The following is a 22,151-nucleotide window of genomic DNA, read 5'->3' as shown; positions in this document are numbered from 1 at the left end:
TTTAATTAGACTATTTTGTAGTCAAGGCTGGGACAAAGCATCCCTTCCCAAGTGTTGGGGAAGATTGGAAAGGGATGGTGAGTGCATTTCTCAATGCATACTGAAGAGCTGGGGAGACCACCAGTCACTTCATCTTCTTTTCAACAAGACTATGGGATCAATACCCCTTCCAGGACCAAACTAACAAGTGTGCAAAGGCCTCCTAGCACTCGCTTGGCAGCCACTCTTCCGAGAGCCACAGCTGGCCTGCTGCCCCTGGCGGTGCTCACCTCCCTGGTTCTATCAAGAAGCCAGGAAGCCCTGGGTGCATGTGCCCACTCCCAGCCAAAGAGCAGCGTGAATTAGAAGAGACTAGACACTTGTAGTAAACCACCACACTGCATTTTATTTTCCGAGACAGTCTTGCTCTGTCACCCAGGCTGGAGTGCAGTGGGACGATCTCGGCTCACTGCAACTTCCGCCTCCCACATTCAAGCAACTCTCCTGCCTCAGCCTCCCGAGTAGCTGGGATTACAGGCATGCACCACCACGCCAGGCTATTTTTTTTTTTTGGGGGGGGGGGCGGGTATTTTTTAGTAGAGACAGGGTTTCACCATGTTGGCCAGGCTGGTCTTGAACTCTTGACTTTGTGATCTGCTCGCCTTGGCCTCTCAAAGCGCTGGGATTACAGGCATGAGCCACTGTGCCCAGCCGCGCTGCATTTTAATTCAGCTCTCTGATTTCTGATTAGTTTAGGGAGATGGCTCAGCTTACTCTCAAAATTTTCTGGCTAATATCTGAGAAATCTAATATTTTAAATGTGCAATTGGCTGGCAATAAACTTAAGAGTCAGTGAGACCTAGATAGACTGCTGAATTCACTATTTATTAGCAGAGAGATTTTAGCAAGTTACATAACCTCTCTGAGCTTTGGTTTCCTCACATATATCAAGGGGATAGAGTCTTCCTCTCATGGTGGTATCCGAACAAGCTAATGCATGTAATACGTTTAATGCAGGGCTGAAATGTTATAAACGGACGGTATCTCTTATCGCATGATCTGTTTTCTGCCCCTTCACACAGCATGACTAAGTGAAATGTGGTGCAAGTTGCCAAAGATCAAAGTGGCTCTTTATTATAACCTTATTTTTAGTTAAACATTTGAAGACCAGTATCTATTTATTATCTCACATACTGTATTCCTCTACACCACAGGAATAGGCTGCTGATAAATTATGCTTGAGGTAGGGAGGGAAAGCCTTTTTGAAGGTCTTGGTGTGATGTGCCGGAAGTCTGGCTAGCACTGCCCACCCCCCACTTCTGCCCCCCAGTATCTCAACCTAAAACAGGTTTTCCTCTGTTTATTATAAAATTCCCTCTGGCTCAAGAGCATATTTGCTTACGATCTTGGAGTGGAGGCTCAATTCTGGCCATAGAATCGTGAGAGAGCTGCAACCTTTCTCACAAATGGGCTTTCAGGCAATATTGGGTGGAACTGAATTGTTTCAAAGGGAGACAGTTGCTAAGAAACAAGGGCTTTAAGAGAGGCTTCCCAGGGCAATCCCCTGCCAGCAGGTGGGAAGGCTGGCTGGAGTTGACAGTTTCTGAGATGAGGAGTCTCAGGATGGAAGAGTAGTGAGAGACCACTTAAAACAGCAGACACTGAGAAATCCCTCTTTGCCACTCTTCCCCAAGCACATTAACTACCTGAACGCCATCAGGCAGGCTTCCCGAGCTTCGAATCAGGTAAATTCAATATTGAAAAGAAACGTTTATATTGCCACTTGGGTTGATTATAGCTTGTTTTTCCTTAATTAACTCAGTCCTGACTGGTGAGCATTTAAGGATAAATTGTAGCAGTGACTGGAGACCTAGAGACTTAGGTCCTTCTGGGACCTCTAGGTAAGCAGTTTTCTTTAACCCACTGCCACCTAGTGGTAACTGAGCAGACTGAAAACTCTTCATCTACAACCAAGGAGAAGAACGGTTGGCATTTTTTTCTGCTTGCCACTCCTATCTTGGAAGCACAGGGAGTGATCGATGTGTCTCTTTCCACTGGCCTCCACTCTCTGCCAACATTTAACTGTCACTGTACATTTACAATGTCAAGCTAGCTGACTCTTCTGTCATTATTTTGATTAATGAGGACATTCTCATTTAATCAGAAGTATCTGAGATTTAAAACAAGCAAGGACTAGACATAGAGCACATGGGTCCTGCCTCCCTCTCCACTGCAGCGGTTAGAAATTTCATGTGTGTCAGCTGGGCTCAAGTTACTGGATCCTTTAAAGTGAGAAGCTGGGTCTTGACAGTTAACTTGAGGTTTCACCCTCTAAGAATAAGTGTGACTTTTATTGTCTTCCTTACCAGGCGATTCAGTTCTGGAGGCACACAGAAGAGATCAGGTCATCAATGTGGCAAATCTGGGGCAGCACACCTTCCTGTACATGCACAGTGGAAAGCTGGTGGCAAATTCAAACATTTCTGGAAGAATGTGAAGATCGATTTGCCAAATGTGGTGAAACACTCAGAGGGGAGCAGGATGAATGGTGATTTCCGCAGATCACCAACAGAATGAACCAGTGCCAGTGAGCTATTAGGTAGAATAAATTCACAGGGCAATGACCACTGCTTGCAGCTTAGAAGAGAGAATTCAGAATGTGGGCCAAGTTCCTATCCTAAGCATGAACTTCAAGTACTTGAAAGAAAAAAGCTACCTCAAGAGTGGTGATTTATTTTTATTTTATTTATTTTTATTTTTTGAGATGGAGCCTTGCTGTATTGTCCAGGCTGGAGTGCAGTGGTGCGATCTCAGCTCACTGCAACCTTTGCCTTCCGGGTTCAAGTGATTCTCCTGCCTCAGCCTCCTGAGTAGCTGGGACTACAGGTGCGCGCCATCACGCCCGGCTAATTTTGTTTTTGTTTCTTTCTTTTCTTTTCGACAGTGTTGCTCTGTGGCCCAGCCCGGGGTGCAGTGGCGTGATTTCAGCTCACTGCAACTTCCACCTCCCGGGTTCAGGCGATTCTCCTGCTTCGGCCTTCCGAGCAGCCAGGATTACTTCGCCACCACACCTGGCTACTTTTTGTATTTTTAGTAGAGACAGGGTTTCACCATGTTGGCCAGGCTGTTCTCGAACTCCCAACCTCAGGTGATCCACCTGCCTCGGCCTCCCAAAGTGCTGGGATTATAGGCGTGATCCACCGTGCCCGGCAAGAGTGGTGATTTAGATGTGTGGGCTTTGGTAAAGAAAAGGTACAAGGTTACAATAATGCAAATGCAGAAGGCTTGAGATGTTTTAACTTTCTAGACAGGTGTCTTCACTTGGTAACAGACTCCCCTGCCTCCTCTCTGCCACCCCCCAAAAGCAGCGGACAAAGCAGCCAGGATATGAATACAGTTTATTACAGTTTTCAGACTCCCATCCGACACATATCTAAAGCTGAACATTGCAAACTGACGTTACTAGCAGCAATTCTCCCTAGACAGGAAGGGTTTCAGTTACTTTAGCAATTAGGAGTAAAGACAAACTTACAAATCATGTTTTTCTTGTAGCAGCTGGTATATGAGCAGTGAAAGTACAGATAGGTAGAGTCATTCGGTTTAGCCTTGTCTAAAAAAACATTAATAAGTTATGGTGCAGAGGAGTATCCCCAGGGTTGCCAAAGAGAAGGCTGATGTCTTTAGATGTCAGTATGAAACAAGCAAATCACTTTCAAGACATGGCTTACTATTTGCTTTACTGTCAGGACAACAGAAAAAGAAGTGGACAGCTACCCTAGATTCTAGCTCACACATAATTCAGCCAGATAATCATCATTTAAATAATACCCCTTGAAATTTCTCAGACTTTTCACAGCTCTAAAAACACAACATCAGACATAACATCACACATTTGTTCCAAAGGACTAAATATCAAAAGCAATTGCAAAGTATTGGGAATCACTTTTATGGCTTTCCTAAGGGACAGTCCCCATCTTTCCCGGGAGTGTTTTTAAAGAAGCACTAACTCTGGTAGGTTATCAAACTATTTTTTATTCTAAATAAATAAAAGACTAACTGAAGGTCTCAGGTGTACTTATTTTTCTTCCCCCAGATCTTCCAACCATCCAAAACCATTTATTGACAGAGAGCTTTCATTTTTATTAGAGCAGTGCAAGATAACGTACAAACATTTGAAAAATACTCAAAATACTGAGAATGAAGGAGGCCCAACCCTTCCTCAGAGCCCAGAAAACTGACAAAACCCCAAAGGCTTATCTTAAATCCATCAACTCAATTTGCCAGAAAGCGCTGACAGACCACCCACCTTTGCAACACAGGCCCAGGATTCCTGCACTTACAACCACTAAGAAAAGCCTTCTGGGAGAAGAAAAGCACAGACTGGTGAACATAAGTTACTGAAAAAGGGTTGACTGCATTCTATATCTGGCACAGGAAAAGAAAAATTCAAACAGCTGTGAAACCATTATATTTACACCACAATACTCTTACATGAACCTTGACTTTCCTACAGCAAGTTTCATTCATAAAAAATACATAAAAGATTGGAAAGCTTTGGGGTAGCACCAGTGACAGCTAGCTGTCATTGAATCGTTTTAATTTTTTCCTAGAGGCAAAATTTAGAGAAAATTTAAAGAAGCAATTTATAGAACTGATTCTATTTCATGATTTTGCCTTTGTCAGCTGCTATGGAAATGGTGCAAGCAGAAATATAAATATCCATTCTGAAGCAAGTAAGTTTCTATTTCTTTTTTCTCAAAGGGTAGAAGTGGTACCTCTCAATTTTTGTAAGGCGTCTGAGGATTAACGGCAGCTCATCGCTCATGACTTGACAATCTCTAAAGGAGCTCCTGGACTTTCTCACCACGAGGATAGACGGAGCCACTCCTATCCACAACTCATAGCAAGGATCTCTACGCATCTAGATTTTAATGCCAACGGTTTCTTGGCTTCCTGACTTGACATGCACCATGCACAATGCACAAACAGCAAGGTACTGACTGGTCTAAAGCCACTCTCCCTGGACACTGCTAACTCTGGCTAATCATCTCACAGACATCCTGCCTCTGATCATAAGATGGTCTCTGGAAGGAAGTATAAACACTTCCCAAATACTAGAGCAGACAGCCCAAAGTGCAAGTTCTACTAATGGGAGAGTAAAAGACTCACCTCTGTATACAAAGAATGGCACATGAAATTGTTTTGAGCATAAAACCCTATCTCCCCTTTCTTAGTCACTTGTTATTATCTAACAAAGGTAGATACTTTTGAGAAGACCTCACCAACTACCTAAGTATGTCCTGTGAATTGTCTTGAAAACATATTCCCACGTTTAAAGATTACTTTGAAGAGCCAAAGTTGAATGTTCAAAAATAAATACTATTCTTACCAAGTTTCCCAAGCCCAAATCCCTGGAGAATACTAGAAACCAGTTTTGTTGGTTTCTAGTATTTCAGTATTCAGTATTTCAGCTGCACTGAGCTCCCCTCAGGTGAGCTGGTGGGAGTTCGTGGACTCCATTACTTTCCTCATTTTCTTTCCTTCTCCTGAGGAAGCCTTCAGTTATTTCCATAGCAACTTGTGATAATGTCCTAAATGATCACATTTTTTGAGTAGCACATATACTATTGGGACCTATTTTTTCTTTCTTTTCAACAATATCTTCAATAATAAAGAAAAGGGGGCTGGGCGGGGTAGCTCACGCCTGTAATCCCAGCACTTTGGGAGGCCGAGGTGGGTGGATCACCTGATGTCAGGAGTTCGAGACCAGCCTGGCTAACATGGTGAAACCCCTTCTCTACTAAAAATAAAAAAAATCAGTCAGCCATGGTGGCTGACCCAGTTACTCAGGAGGCTGAGGCAGGAGAATCGCTTGAACCTGGGAGGCAGAGGTTGCAGTGAGCTGAGATCATGCCACTGCACTTCAGCCTGGGCAACAAGAGCGAAACTCTGTCACCAAAAAAAAAAAAAAAAAAAAAAAAAAGGAAAGAAAGAAAGAGAGAAAGAGAGAAGGAGAAAGAAAGAAAGAAAGAGAGAGAAAGAAAAGGGAGTAATCTGTAAAAATGAACTTTTGTTAAAAAGTAATAATCATGCTTTATACAAAACAGCACATTTACTAGATAGAATTCATTCCAGACCCACTATCCAGACCAAACAAACAAATGGGAACATATAGCACATAAAATAGATCATACACAGTTCAAACATAATTTTTCATAGCCATAATTGTCATGTTGGGCAAAAAATGGTAAATCAACCCTTATATGGCTATATGAAAATTATATGTAAACATAAAAATGGCATATGTTTAAATCAGGTTAGATTTAACTAGGCAGTGGAATGAATGAAAACTGATTATATTCCTTTTGATTCCAAATTTCTACCTTATTGGGAAAGTAGAGTACATCATTCTAGCTGCGGGAGAGGGCAGGCAGGTGAGGATAGCCATACAGGTATATGCAGTGTTGCCTGATGATTAAACAAGACAACTATTTTGGGAACTGAGATTTCAGATACACTATTTAGAATTTAGACTGGCAGCTTCCAAAGATTACTGTTCACTTGAGTTTGTAACCTGGAACCTCCATAAACTTTAGTGCATCTGATCTGGCTCTAGAGTATACTTTACAATGCATTTAAAAATAAAAACAAGTAAACAAACAACAAACTTCTACAGATTGCCCTTTTGGGATGTGTCATTTTTAGATGCTCATTCTCCATTTGGTGCTACATATAAACCCCTTGAAAAGTATAGGGGATTCTTTCTGATAACGATCAGAAAAGGGTGAGGTCTGGGATTACAGCGGGAGCAGCAAAAAAAAAGTTACTCTCCTCTTCCTGAAGATACTCTTCCTGAGAACTTCCACTGTCCCTTAGGCGGAAGGAACAGAATATGGAACAGTTCCAGAAGATATCGTTGCCTTCTGAAGATAGTTACAACAGGATCATAACTATGACCCCTAAGATTATTTTGTTTTTTGAGACGGAGTCTCGCTCTGTCGCCCAGGCTGGAGTGCAGTGGCGCCATCTCGGCTCACTGCAACCTCTGCCTCCCGGGTTCACGCCATTCTCCTGCCTCAGCCTCCTGAGTAGCTGGGACTACAGGCGCCCGCCACCACGCCCAGCTAATTTTTGTATTTTTAGTAGAGACGAGGTTTCACCGTGTTAGCCAGGATGCCCTCGAATTCCTGACCTCGTGATCCACCCACCTCGGCCTCCCACAGTGCTGGGATTACAGGTGTGAGCCACTGCGCCCAGCTAAGATTACTTTTTTATGTAGCACCTGCCTTGCTTATAAGACACAGAATTCTTACAAAGCTATGAAACAGAGTCAGGAAAAATTACTTATGGCACTTAAACATGTTTAGAGACTGTAAAATGCCTTTCTTTAATTTTTGTCTCAATGCCCCTGTGAGGTAGGTGTCTGTGGGGAAAAAGCTGAGGCACAGAGGGGTTAAATCTGCTCACCTTTCATTGCATGATGAGCCAGTGGTCCAGCTAGCAGAAGGACCAGGTGTCCCAGCTCCCTAAACTTTATTCACCCTGCTTCTCAGAAGGCTTATTTATGTTACACAACAAATACAGCAGGGGAAAGTTTTCTTTTCATACATTTTAATTAGTTGGCTATTTCTTATTCCCACCTTGAACATGAGTTATCTCAGATAAAACCAAATAAAAACAAAACAAAAAAATCAATATTGCCTAACAGTCTGTGTCAAGATGCAGCCTATTCTGCACTAGTGATTGAAAAAGCACAGAATATGATTCAAGTAGAAGTATTTGCGGGTGCTATGGTGTTCCTGTTACTCAAGCCAGGCTGTGAGTAAAGTGTCCCTTTAGACACCACCCACTGTACTTTGTAAGAACTTCTTTGGCCCGACACAAGGGAATACATCTACCACCCCTGTTTCATGGTGAACATTCTGAAAGATATTCTACACATGCTGGCCCTGCCTGGAAAGCGGACTCTCAGCCATGTGATGTGTATTACTGAGTTCATGAAGAACTCTTTGAAGCTGGACATGAAGGTCACAGTCTCCTGACATAAAGTTCACAGGACAGTTCACACTACGGACAGAGGGGCAATACCACAGGGTACATGCACTAGCACCATGCCACAGAAGTCAAAGAGAAGGACAAGAAGCCACCACACAAGCATCTTAGAGTCCCATCTGGTATGCCATTTGCAGAGGCTACCTCTGGTAAGGGGAAGACTGAAGAGGTCCTGTATTCCTTTCCATAAGAAGAAGAAGGATCGAAACAGAACACTCGTTGCTGGCTGCTGTGAGCACCACCACCTATCCAAATTCCACCCTACATAAGTTGGTAACTTTCCTAGATCTTGTAGATATTCAAAGACAATACATTTCATTTCTTCATCAAGAGAGAATCATGTCAGGCAAAATTCAAAAGTTAGTTACAAGATGTGAATGCAGGGCTCCAAGGCAACTTACACTGCTACTCTTGGAATCGAATTCATGAGTACTCAGGGCACTAGCTTTCAGACATGCAATACTTCTTTTCGAGATTTCTTTCCCCTATAGTCTCTAAAAAGTAAGTTCCACTCATATTGTGACCCCTAAGTCTAATGGAAGATCAGATATTTGGTTTCAGGGTCTGAAGTAAATCACGATACCAAATCAGATGCATGTATCTATGTATGCTTTTTGCCTTGATATTAATGCAAATGCCCGCCCTCCCAAGGCCTGTCCTCCCCTTGAGCTCATCTTCCAGGGGGCTGAGCCTGCTCTGTCCTCTGCTTATGCAGGACCAGAGGGAATCATTCCAACTCAGAGTTTCACTGGGATACTAGGATACAGCATAGCAGCAATTCATGCATTTTATTTCTAAAAACCAAAGCCCAGGCTGAGCTGGTCACTGTGCAAGATGAACCAGCAGGACATTCTCGCCTCGAATGAAAATCTGATTTATGTGTCGAGTGAATACCTGCTGGTAATCCACTTTGGGCTTTCGCTTTTTCTTACGGGACTGGCCTCTGGAAAGGGTGGTAGCCCTGGAAAAGGTACCTCCCACACTGGAGCCTTCGGTCCGTGTAGTCCTCCCTGACAGCTCTGACCTGGACTCCTCCCTTGCAGAGGCCTGCAGGGAAGAAGGGACAGAGCGGGAACGCTTGTGTGAGCCCCGGTCAGTGTCTCCTCTTCCCCACACTGAAGCCAACTTCCAAGTGGATGTCTGTGAGTATCTAGACAGAGTGGAATCTTCAACTGCAGACTTAGAATCTGCTTCCTTCTTGGAGGAATCTTGAAGTTTCAGTCGATCAAATAGCTATAAAGAAAACAATGATAAATATTAGCCTTCTCTTTAGCCTTCATCACCCTCTTTCAACATACAGAAAAAGACCAAATTCTTTAATTATGTTCTGTGGATTCCTTGCTTTGCAATTTTTTAAAAGTTAGTAATAAATCTCCTTTCTTTTTTTTGGAGACAGAGTCTCACTCTGTCACCCAGGCTGAAGTGCAGTGGCATGATCTCAGCTCAGTGCAACCTCCGCCTCCCAGGTTCAAGCGATTCTCCTGCCTCAGCCTCCCAAGTAGCTGGGATTACAGGCGCCTGCCACCCTGCCCGACTAATTTTTGTATTTTTAGTAGAGACGGGGTTTCACTGTGTTAGCCAGGATGGTCTTGATCTCCTGACCTCATGATTCACCCGCCTCAGCCTCCCAAAGTGCTGGGATTACAGGTATGAGCCACCACGCCTGGCCATAAACTTCCTATTTCTAACTATAGTGCAGATAATACGTATGTCAAGAGAAAAGGCTTATTTCTGTGGTATAAAGCTCAAAGACTTTCAAGTGTTGTAAGAGACAACTTGCTCCTCAAACAATATGCAGGTTACAAGCACAGACTCACTTGAGATTCACTGGAAGCATGAAAAGAGAAACTAAGGAAGACCTTGGTATAGGCACAGCTGGTTTATAGCAACAGAGATTTCTCTCTAGGAAATCCTAGTCACTGGACTCAGGGATCTCAATTCCTAAGCTGGAAAGCATGATGGCTACTCAGGAGGTCAGGGGGAAACTGCCTACCCTAGTGAGAGTCAGTGAAGAATCCCGTTCATATGCTTTGCCTAGGACAGGTTTTCGGTAGGTCTCGTCCACATCAGTGAGTGCCTAGAGGAACAGTCCAAAAGGAAAAACATTAGACAGAATTAAAAAATTTTTTGTATAGCTTTTTCAGGGAAAAAAAGGCAGAATAACATCTATTCAGAGCAGAACTACACTTAACAGGTGACTCAGCTCCTAGGCAGAAGAAAATGGTGACACCTGGTACCTTCTGTGTAGTATTTTTAAGCTGCTATCACCATATAAGATGGGTTTCACCTACGGATGGTAAGGGTCTTTATGACTGCATGGTAGAAGGTCTTAAATTTCAGTGTGCAAGAATATCTAGGAGGTTTATTAAAATACAAACCCAAAGCTATTCTGCTGGAGATTCTATTTTGGTAGGTCTGGGATGAAGCCCAGGAACCTTTTGTTTCAGCCAGAAGCCCCAGGTGATTCTGATGCAGGATGGCTTCAGACCCCACTTTGAGGAACACTACTGCTTCTTTACCCTCTTCAGTTTCTATGTCTTATGAAAGCAATTAACAGAAATTAACCAGGGTTACACACAGACTTGCTGGTGAGTTCTCATCACCGAGAGCAACCTCACAGGACAGCTGTTAGGACCAAATGAGATGTATAAGACTAATTCCTTTGAAAAGTGTAAATCACCCTACAAATACAAGTTGACAGTACTGTTATAATCACCACTATCGCCTAATACATTCTCTTCAATTCTTTCCTTCAAAGGTAAAACTATCATAATAAAACATTTTCCCCTACATTTTGGAAATGAGAAAACTGAGGCTCAGAGAAATTATCTTGCTTACAGTCACACAGTTACCAAGTGGTGAAGCTAGGATTCAAATTCCATAATGGTTGAAAACATGGTTTTAGGAGTTAGAACGACCGAGGAAAAAGTTTGACACTTCCACTTACTAACGGTGTGATCTGTGAGCAATATTCCAATCTCTCTAGACTCAATTTCTTCATTTGTGAAATGGAACAACTCATTCATTGAGGTAACATATGAAGCCCTCAGTATAGTATCTGGCACACAGCAGGAACTCAATATATGTCAGCAGCTACTGTTCTTTTCCAGGAGGATGCATGGATGGGGATGAAGCACAGGGAAAAGGAAAGTTGGAGACAGAAGACCAAATGGAAAAGAAACACCAGAAAGCTCTGGTGATTTTTTTTTTTTTTTTTTTTTTGACAGAGTCTTGCTCTGTCACCCAGGCTGGAGTGCAGTGGCACGATCTTGGCTCACGGCAACCTCCACCTCCCAGCTTCAAGCGATTCTCCTGCCTCAGCCTCCTGAGTAGCCGGGATTACAGATGCGTGCCACCAAGCCTGGCTAATTTTGTATTTTTAGTAGAGATGGGGTTTCCCTATGTTGACCAGGCTGGTCTCGAACTCCTGACCTCAGGTGATCTGCCTGCCTCGGCCTTCCAAAGTGCTGGGATTACAGGCGTGAGCCAGGGCACGTGGCCTGGTGGTTCTTAACCACCTCAAATTATAGTTGTGCTATTACATATCGCTTCTCTCCTACAAATGTCTAGAAAAAAAGGCAGTAAGCCTCTAGAAGGCTAGGAAGTGTGGCACACTCCCTCATTATAAAACCACCATGCAGCCGGGCACAATGGCTCATGTCTGTAATCCCAGCACTTTGGGAGGCTGAGGCAGGCAGATCACCTGAGGTCTGGAGTTCAAGACCAGCCTGGCCAACATGGTGAAACCCCATCTCTACTAAAAATACAAAAATCTGCTGGGCATGGTGGCAGGCGCCTGTAATCCCAGCTACTCAAGAGGCGGAGGTTGCAGTGAGCTGAGATTGCGCCATTGCACTCCAGCCTGGGCGACAAGAGCGAAACTCTGTCTCAAAAAAAACCAAAAAGACATCATGCAAAATGCTTTGTTTACTGATGTCTGCTTCACCTCTATCCTTATTTACCTTCCCATGTACTGCAGAGTGCAAGTTCCTTTCTGAAACTTTTGCACCTAGCATGGGGTTCAGCCAAAGTGGGAAGTCAATAAATGTTTTTAAATTAATGAAAGAATGGTTGGTAGAAGATCAACTAAAAGTTACTAAACCAATAAAATAACTGGTCCTTATGGCTGGGTTTCTCAACCTTGGCACTAATGACTTTTCAGACTGGATAATTATTTGTTGTTGAGGGACTATCTTGTGTACTGCAGACTGTTTAGCAGCAACCCTGGCCTCTACCTATTAGATGCCAGTAGTATCCCCTCCTACAGTGGTGACAATAAAATGTCTCCAAACATTGACAAATGTTCCCGGGAGGGAAGGAAGAACAAAATCACCTTGGTTAAGAGCCACTGCCTTAAGGAGAAGTAAGCAATAAAAAGACCTTTTTTTGTTGTTGCCCAAAAGCATGCAAAAATTCTAGTTCTTCTGACAAGTTATTTTTTGGGTTTTGCTTAATGTAGTTACTCAGGTCCTTTAAATATATAGAAGATGTAATCTGTGGGAGGCTCTCCCGCCCTGTGAGAAAGGCTTAATTACCATATTCCAGAACTTGTCAAATGCAACAAGGAAGCCTGTACAGACGCCCCGAAGTCCCTTGAAAGTGCGGATGTGAACATTCACCTTCACCCCCTCGCGGATACAGCGATGGAGTTCACCCAGAGGGCTGCCTTCGTGCACTGAAACAAGAGAAGATCAGGACAGTCTTAACATCTGCCCTCATTCCCAGAATTAAGCCAAGACCACCCAACTTCAGCCAGCAACATGAGGCCCATGGTAGAGTGACAATCTCACTATTGGAACAGGAAGGTCCAATGGGCAACATGGCTCGTGCGGTCAACACACACTGACACGAGACTAGATTCCAACACAATGAGGATAAACCATATGTATTGATATCAGCCAAATGTTTCACTACCAGTATATCTTTTATTCTACGATGTCGCTGACTCTAAGATGAACTATCACTTAAAAACTTCTTGGGTGGGCCGAGTGCAGTGGCTCACACCTGTAATCCCAGCACTTTGGGAGGCCGAGGTGGGCGGATCACCTGAGGTCAGGAGTTCAAGATCAGCCTGGCCAACATGGTGAAACCCCAGCTCTACTAAAAATACAACAATTAGCCAGGCATGGTGGCCCATACCCATAATCCCAGCTACTCAGGAGGCTGAGGCAGGAGAATGGCTTGAACCCAGAGGTGGAGGTTGCAGTGAGCCGAGATCCTCCCCCTGCACTCCAGCCTGGGCAGCAGAGTAACACTGTCATTAAAAAAAAAAAAAAAAAAAATGGCCGGGCACGGTGGCTCACACTTGTAATCCCAGCACTTTGGGAGGCTGAGGCGGGCAGATCACAAGGTCAGGAGTTTGACACCAGCCTGGCCAACATGGTGAAACCCCGTTTCTACTAAAAATACAAAAAATTAGCTGGGAGTGGTGGCCCACGCCCGTAATCCCAGCTACTCAGGAGGCTTGAACCCAGGAGGTGGAGGTTGCAGTGAGCCGAGATCGTGCCAATGCACTCCAGCCTGGGAGACAGAGCAAGACTCCGTCTCGAGAAAAACACACACACAAAATGTATGTATCAACAGCAAGATCCTTCTCAATTGTGTGCCTTAAGACAATTCATGAATCACATACCCAGCTTGAGTCTTCCAAAAAACCAAAAGCTTTGTTTACATGTTCAAAGGAAACAAACTACACTCTGCCCTTAAACACGTGCAATCCTGTCAGAAAGAAAGGCCTTTGACGCCACCAAAGCTACTCCACGCACAAGCTCTCTGGAGTCACTAGTGTTTCTGGGAGGAAAAGCACTGGTTGTAGCCCAAGCCCTGACGGTGTAAAAGGCACCTGCTGAGTATCTGGCTCCTATGACACTACTAATAAGCATCACATGAGAAGAGCAGGATAAGGATTTATGGGAAGAATACTGGGACTATAAATTTCAGCTTTTATTATGAAGGATTCTCTTCTCAGAGCGTGGGAGCAAAGATGAATTTTATTTTTATTATTTCATGTTAACTCAGCTCTCACAATATGCTGGCTATGGTATATAAAACCTCCCCAAAGAAAACCATACATTCTTCTTTTTTTCCTGAGACAGGGTCTCACTATGTCACCCAGGCTGGAGTGCAATGGCACAATCACGGCTCACTGCAGCCTTGACCTCCTCGGCTCAAGCGCTTCCTCTACCTCAGCCTACTGAGTAGGTGGGACTACAGGCACGCACTACGCCCCCCAATCTCTCTTTCTCGTGCATACACAGTCTCAGTCTTTCCCAAGTTTGCAAGGCAAAATTCTGTAGAAAGTTTATTTGTTTTTGGTCAGGTCTTAGAAGTCTGGATATATAGAGATTTGGCATTGACAGTAAACAAATGAAAAATCTCTCTTGCTTTGTTTCTAGTGGCATAAAGGAGAACAACAGCCCTGCACTTCAGTTTGGATAACTAAATTGGTTCCTCCTGAAGCCATCTTATCCCTCTGTCATAGATTGGCTTATAAACCACGGCTGTGATAAATTAATAAAAGATTCTTAGAAGAAAATGACTTAGCAGACTAGCAGGAGGAGTTTATCTCAGATTACAGGTTTGGGAATAAGTCAGAGTTGGAAGCAACATGAAACAGTGACCTTGGAAAAGACCATGAGAATTTTGGTCTGACCATCACCATTTACCTCTCTTCTAGCAGTATTTTAAAGTCCTTTGTACATTTGCTAGCTAAGGGTGTGTGTGTGTGTGTGCATATGTGTTATAGGCCGTATTAAATCAAGCATTGTAAACAACTTTCAGGTCATTATAACTAGTTGCGTGACCCTGGTGAATAACTTTTTCTTTAAGGTCCAAATTTCCTCATTCATAAAATGAGGTTAAGATAGTTAACTTGTAGAGTTATTTCAGGACTAAGTCCCAATAATTCAATTTCTTAGAAACTGATCACATGCCTGCATTATTTCCTTTTCTACACATACATATATACTGCCCACTGCCCTACAGATGTATGTGTTTACACAAAGAATGGAAAGACTATTTTTTTTCTAACTTGGAAAAAAACAGGGACATTACTTCTTTCCCACACCTCCAAAACAGAGAGAAAGGGCAATCAAGTATCTCAGCAACAGTCTCTTATTCTAATTAAATAGATGGCAAATTCAGGTCTTTCAATTGGTCTTTCTCAAATGTGTAGCTTTAATTTTTTTCTTCCAAAGATTTAATAAGGTGTAATTTCAGGAAGCATTGCTCTCCTTGTGTGTGATCAAAAGTACAACACTAGCACCACCTATCAGAGCAAACCGCCAAGGCAAAAGTGAGCTCCCCATTCTGAATCAGAGTGCACACTCTCTTTCCAGCCGTCTCTGTGGCAAGCTCCAAATGGACGTGTCAGGTTTCTATGACAAAATATGACAAAAAAGCACACGCCTTATCTTTGGAGAAAGTTACTCTTCCAATCCCCTTCTCTACTGCCACACCCTTCCAGATCCAGGTCATTTTCAGCTCCACTCTTCCTTCTCCTGCTACATGTAAATTATACCATCACAGCCTGATTTTAAAATAACTGTTCTCAATCATGCCCTTCTTTAAAGACCTAAAACTTACCTCTTACGGGAACTCTTGTTTTCCTTAGAAATATTTAGTAGGAATGTAGGAAGAGAAGCCACGTCTGTGTCTCAGGTGGCGGCAAAACAAGATGATGGATCCCCCTGCCATGACCCCCAGACGCAGGGCTTACATGCTATAGGGAAAGGGTGATTCAGAAGGGATGTGTACGACAATTGAAGTAAGTTAACATCAAGGTTGTTCTCACGTAAGGACAGGAGCTACAGTAAGTACATGCTCTTACACAAGGAACAACAGATAAATTGGAAATCTTAGAGGCCTTCCCAGAATTGGGTTTAATCAGAAATCAACATGGTGGATTAGCATTCAAGATGGAGTTGGTTTAGCCTCCACAACCACCTATTCAAAGAAAATTTAAGGACAAAACTGTATCTACATATATATCTCCAAATATACAAAGTTATTAGCTCATTAGGGCATAGGCAGCTCCCCAGATTCCATAACCTATTAAGGGCCCAGAGAAATGAAACCACAAACTGTAACAGTCACCTTATGAGTCTGCAATAGAAAAATATTTTTTCTTTTCTCTGAAAACAGTTTTAGTTGCCATTCTATAGAAGGGTGCCATGACAGATTTAAAGCACAATGTTTGAATCAGTTACCTGGCAAAGGCACACCAGTGTCTTCCCTATTGTGATGCTATGTCAAACTGGCCAACACACACACACACACACACACACACAGCAGTGTGGTGCAGAAATCATCTGAGGCTATTCTTTAGTTGCACTGGAGACAGCTGCAATGAGCTGAGAAAGTGACAAGGTTGAATTTTAAGCTTGGCCTTTTTTGAAGCCTAAGTACCCCTGTTCTCGGTTTTATGTAAGTCATACTCATGCACTTTTGGCAACCTCTGTGTAACAGAGATGCTGTTCAAATTTGAGAGTTCACTTTACTGCTGTATGCAGGGCTCAGATGTTCTTGATTTTGCTTATTTTCTTGCTCTTTATTTGCAGGTAGTGAAATCAAAGTTATCCAAAGAATATCACTTTATTAAAATGAAAACATCAAGACACCATATTGTGGGAAATTATTTCAGCAATCAAAGTAAACTACAACAACAGGACTCGAACAAATTTCCAATCGTGATATTATGTCAGAGGCCCAATAAATCAGGTTTGTTTTGAAATCCTTCTCAGCAGGATGTGTGCGAGTAAAAGGAGTGTGTAGGCTCCCTGCAGGAGAACTGAATTTGGAACTGGAGACAAGCCATTCACCTAGACAGTGGTCTAGAAGTCAAATCCTGCATGTCACATGCATTTTGGATTGACCACACACACTTGTTCATACCGGCACAGGCTGCACACCAACACACTTGTAGCTAAAACAAAGTAATGATAACACGTTTTCTCACAGCTTTATAATGTCAAGATGTTAGCTTGAATACACCAGTTCATTTCACAGTGACAGATATACCTAGAAAAAGCTTGCTCGAAGCATAATTATAAACCAGAACCACTGTGGATCAGGTATGGTGCTGCGATACTAAGGAGAAATATAGACACTAGAATTATGTGGAAAAGAGGATGATAATGCTCTTTAGTCTTGTCTTACCGTTCTCTATAGGTGCCTCAATATTAAAAAGGAGGAAAAGCAATTACATTCCACTTGCAAGTAGAGCTTGTGCTTGAGTTCTTTACATGGAGAAAATGTGGAATCAATGATGGCTTAGGCTTAATGATTATGAAAAACCTTTCCTCCTATGCTTTTTCTTTTTTTCTTTAGTATTCCCAGTATTGCAACAGCCTCCTATACTTTTATTATTACTTTTTTTTGAGACCTCTTATCACCTCTGTAGACATCCCTATGATGTCCTATGATCTCGGCTCACTGCAGCTTCCACCTCCAGGGTTCAAGCGATTCTCGTGCCTCATCCTCCTGAGCAGCTGGAACTAGAGACAGATGCTGCCACGCCCAACTAACTTTTCTATTTTTAGTAGAGACAGGGTTTGACCATGTTGGCCAGGCTGGTCTTGAACTCCTGGCCTAAAGTGATCCGCCCACCTCAGCCTCCCAAAGTGCTGGGATTACAGGTGTGAGCCACTGTGCTTGGCTACTTTTAAAATTTTATTACTGCAAGGAAAAGAATAGGACTGCTCCACAAGGGACTTCAAAGAGATTCTATGACAGAGATACAAAGTGAAACATTTTATGGTTAAAACACCATTACACTTAATTTTGCACTCCTTCCACACTGTCCTGTCTGTGAACTTGGATGGGTAACTTGGATCTGAATTGATGAAATACAGCATTTTAAAGTCAGCAACAAAATGTAGCTCCTCCTGTATTCTTCATTATGTTTCATTGATGATATGACCTAACAAACCTTCTGTTTGCTGTTACGGCCTGATGTAACTTACATTTTATGTAAATATTTTGCAAAGAATTAAGCATTCTCAAATGCATAGCCATTTTTTTCCAGAAAGCATTTGTATATGTCCACAAATAGTTTTATCTTACTGGTATCTATATTTTGATTTTTCTGAGCAACTGTATCCAATCAGGGTTTAGAGTAGGCATATATATATATATGTATATATAGTTTTTTAAATTAAAACTGTGGCATACACATAAAATATACCTAGTTCTTTTCTTTTTCCCTTCCAACTTTTGTTTTTGGATCAGGAGGTACGTGAAAAGTTTGCTGCATGTGTAAATCATGTGTCACTGGGGTCTGGCACACAAATTATTTTGTCACCCAGGTAGTGACCATAGTACCCGATAGGTAGTTTTCTGATTCTCACCCCCCTCCCACCCTTCACCCTCAAGTAGGAACTCTTTCTTGAATAAATCCAATCCTCACCCATGTTTCTGTTGTTTTCTTGCTTTCTGAAGGTCAACTCTGTGTGACGTCAACACCTGTCTCTCATGTACACCCAACTGTCTGCAGTGCCATGGTGAAAATTTTCAGTATGTAGGACACATTCTCTGAGATCTTAATTCCAGGGGTATACTTAATCACAAGAAGTTGACAAAGCTGGTCTTCACACACTGTCATATCATTACAGTGAAGTGCTCTACAGGGAAAGCCAAAACCACCCACCACATAGCAATACACAGTAATATTCCTTTCCCTTGATAATCTTGGTAGCAACGCAATAACTGGTAAAATAGAAATAAATGTTGCAATGAGACTTAAGAGTGCATTTCAACTAGCTAATGGTGGCAAATTGCATAGGCAAATTAAGGTCCCCCAAACTGCTCTCGTTTTGGGAACATGCATACTGTCTTTGTGTTACAGCCGGGCAAGCAAGCCGGGGTAAATCCTAGCTTGGGCAGGGATGCTGTGGCATGGTAAGACATCCAGCAAAGGCACACATAACAGCACACAGCGTTTCAGGATGTTTCTCTCTTAATAAACAAATTTCTAGGAAGGAAGAAAATCAGTCCCTTGCTTGGCACACCTCTCCATCCAAAAGGCAGTGACTTAATAAGGTAACAATTGAATCACCAGGATACAGATGCTTTGAATAGCTAAGTAGGTCATTGTGTTCACAGGGCAGATGTCAGAACTGCTTGCCAGATGACAAAAGAGATAACCCTAGGCTGTTTTTATTCCATTTATACAAGACTTAACTCACACATTAGAGCCTCTGCTGTTTACAGCTTTACTCTAAGGATCTATTAGGAGGCTCCAAGAAATTCCCTTGTGCCATTTACACCTTTAGAACTTAAAATAATCTGCACATATGGTAATATGAGCCTGACAGACACAGTCCTGCACCCAGCCAGGCAGAGTGGCTGTAAAACAGCGTCTGTGTTTTAGAGGCATTCTGTGCCTGCTGCATTTCAGCACTTGTGACTTAGTAATGTGAACATATGTGTATCAAGACCCTGCAGCCCTTCTGCTTATCGCACTCAAGAAGGAGCTGTCAATGTACAGGGGTTATGGGATTATGCGCCTGTGCTATCCGAACAGATCTCCCCACACTCCATCCGATCCTCCTCAAATCCCACTGACCAAATACTCTCCTTCCCCTAATATTGGCTGTGCTCTCCCCTCACGTCTCCTTTTCCGCCCCACCTTACCTCTCACTGTGGTCTCTAAGACCTCTCATCACCTCTGCAGACGTCCCTCTGATGTCCCCCAAACTCTGTAGCCCCCGCCACCTCTCCAGGTCCTCCATCAATCCTGTAGACCCTCTCCGCAGGCTCATCACCTCTGACCCTTCCATGGGCCCCGATTACCTCTACAGACCTTTCCCACGGCTTCTTATCACCACTATAGCCTCACCACTCTCCCTCTGTTGCTCCTACAGCCCCTTTTCTTACTCAGAGGGACCCTCCCCACGCCGTCATTACCTACATTACTCAAGCAGTTCCACCCCACAGTCGCTGCTGATCCCCGCAAATCTCCAAGGCGCTCCCACAATCCGTGCAGACCCGCGCCCGGCCACCGCCGCCCCGCAGACGCCCCCTCGGCCGCCAGCTTCCGGACGGCGGCGGCCCCGCTTCCCGCCCGGACCGCGGACTCACAGGGCATTCGCGTGAGCACGTTGCGTGGCGCCTTCCTGCTTCGACCGGGACCCCTCCGGCCCGCTCCTGCGGCTCCGTCCCCTTCCTCTTTGGCCACCATGAGACGGCGGAGACGCTGGATGCGCTCGGGGTCCGGGGCGGGCGCGTCCGGGCGGCGGCGAGTCCTGCCTGAGGGCCCGGGCGCGGAGGGAACCCCCGAGCCCGCGGCCGCGCCCCGAGCCCGCCCGCGCCCGCGCCCGCCGCCCCGGACCCCGGTCCTGAGGAAGCTCTCGTACTCCGCCACGTTGTTGAAGCAGGGGGCATTGGGGTAGGGGATGGGAGGCAGGCGGGGCGCGTACAGCGCCAGCAGCGGGTCGAAGCTGTCAGAGCTGACATCCAGCCGCGGGCTGGGCGGGCGCGCGGGACTCGGGGCGCGAGCCGACCTCGCCCCCCGCTCCCGCTCCTCCATGTTTGAAAGGCCCGCAAGCCGAGGCCGATGGGAAGAAGGAGCGGAGCCGCCAGAGGGCGGCACTGCGCAGCCGCGGCGCGGGGTTGCACTGCGCCGACGCGGCCGCCGGAGGGCAGCACCTGTCCTCGTTCCACCCCGGCCGGGGGGCGTGGTGCGCGGCTCCGACCAGCCCGCGCCTCGCACCGCCTCCGCCCACGGCTGACAGGTTAACGCTGTCGGCTGCTGCTTGACCTGCTCCAATGCAGTTTCCCCATCTATATCATTACCACTTAGGGTGTTTGTTAATACTCTGGGTTCCCCGGGAATAAGCTCGGGATCGCATCCTCGCTTGAGCTGCAGGAAACGTCTGGAGGAAGGCAATGAATGTCTCAATTTGCTTCCATGCTGAGTACTACTGATGGGGTGGGAAGAATAGCCTCCTTGGGCTCAAAGTATTTAGCGTCTTTCTCATCTGAAATATGACATAAATAGTACCTACCTTATAGAACTGACCTCAGGATGGGGAGATACTGCCTACAGAGCTCATAATAGATGCATGTCGGCCAATACTGGGTGTCTGTCCTCCATTTCCTATACACTGTGCATAAACAAATTTGCGCTTAGTATCAAAGAAAATTCATTATATCACTGTCTTTCTAAGCATTGCTAAGCAATTGGAAGAAACGAGGATCCAGCTCTTGGAGGAAACTATGGAAAATTCACAAGACCTGATCATACCACTTGCTACTTTATAGTCTCAGTTCGGCAAAATATTTTTTGGTTGATTTTAAAATGACAGTCTACTCTACACAGAAGGCCCAGATACAACCTTCTCATCCATCAGAGCCAAAATGTTTCCACTCACCTACAGGCCACACATCACTTGCCCATCACCACATTCTTGAACTGCCATCAACTAGTGTTCTCTGTACTAGTTGCTTTGTGTACATTTCAGTTTCCTTAAGACTTAGAGAGGATGTCTCCAAGAGAGTACTGGAGAGTACCTTAGACAGCAAGATGAAAATTAATATACAACTGTGATGTATACCTTGGGATGAATGCATTCTACTGCAAAGATAAAACCATCAAGCAGGCCGGGCGCGGTGGCTCACGCCCGTAATCCCAGCACTTTGGGAGGCCGAGGCAGGTGGATCACGAGGTCAGGAGTTCAAGACCAGCCTGGCCAAGATGGTGATACCTCCCCCCCAATCTCTACTAAAAATACAAAAAATTAGCCGGGCATGGTGGCACGCACCTGTAATCCCGGATACTCCGGAGGCTGAGGGAGAGAGCTGCTTAAACCTGGAGGAGCGGAGGTTGCAGTGAGCCGAGATCGCACCACTGCACTCCAGCCTGGGTGACAGAGCGAGACTCCGTCTCAAAAAAGAAAAGAAAAGAAAAGAAAAACCAAGCAGTGGCTTCTAATTAGTAGCAGTACAGGTTTCTTTATGGCACAGGTTTTGAACGCAGCTTATCACTTTATTCAGAACCCCCTGCCTGAATAAAAAACTCGAAGCTGCAGAACTGCTGGCAATTCAACAAATGAATGCTTATCCCCACATCATATAACAACACTGAGTGATAGCCTTTATAGTGTCATTTAAGACCCACAGAA

At 44.4% G+C, this 22,151-nt stretch overlaps 1 protein-coding gene across 2 annotated transcripts; it reads right to left on the bottom strand.

The window, feature by feature from the left end:
• Positions 1-2,698: 2,698 nt before the first annotated feature.
• LSM11 (LSM11, U7 small nuclear RNA associated) lies at positions 2,699-20,569 on the bottom strand. 2 transcript variants are annotated; one of them, XM_045394456.3, is made up of 5 exons: positions 20,110-20,569; positions 12,567-12,706; positions 10,025-10,108; positions 8,926-9,264; positions 2,699-3,215 (listed from the first exon to the last, which is right to left on the bottom strand). In XM_045394456.3, exons 1-5 carry the CDS (start codon positions 20,555-20,557, stop codon positions 3,087-3,089), a joined length of 1,140 nt encoding a protein of 379 aa, XP_045250391.2. In that variant the 5' UTR covers positions 20,558-20,569; the 3' UTR covers positions 2,699-3,086. The 2 variants fall into 2 exon arrangements, with proteins under 2 accessions (XP_045250391.2, XP_045250392.2); XM_045394457.3 differs by lacking the exon at positions 2,699-3,215 and having other exon boundaries at positions 7,589-9,264.
• Positions 20,570-22,151: the final 1,582 nt, after the last annotated feature.

Source organism: Macaca fascicularis, chromosome 6, assembly GCF_037993035.2.
Source record: "Macaca fascicularis isolate 582-1 chromosome 6, T2T-MFA8v1.1".
NCBI lineage: Eukaryota > Metazoa > Chordata > Mammalia > Primates > Cercopithecidae > Macaca > Macaca fascicularis.
Note: the sequence above shows the minus strand (reverse complement) of the source record. Positions and strands in the feature narration are given on the sequence as shown.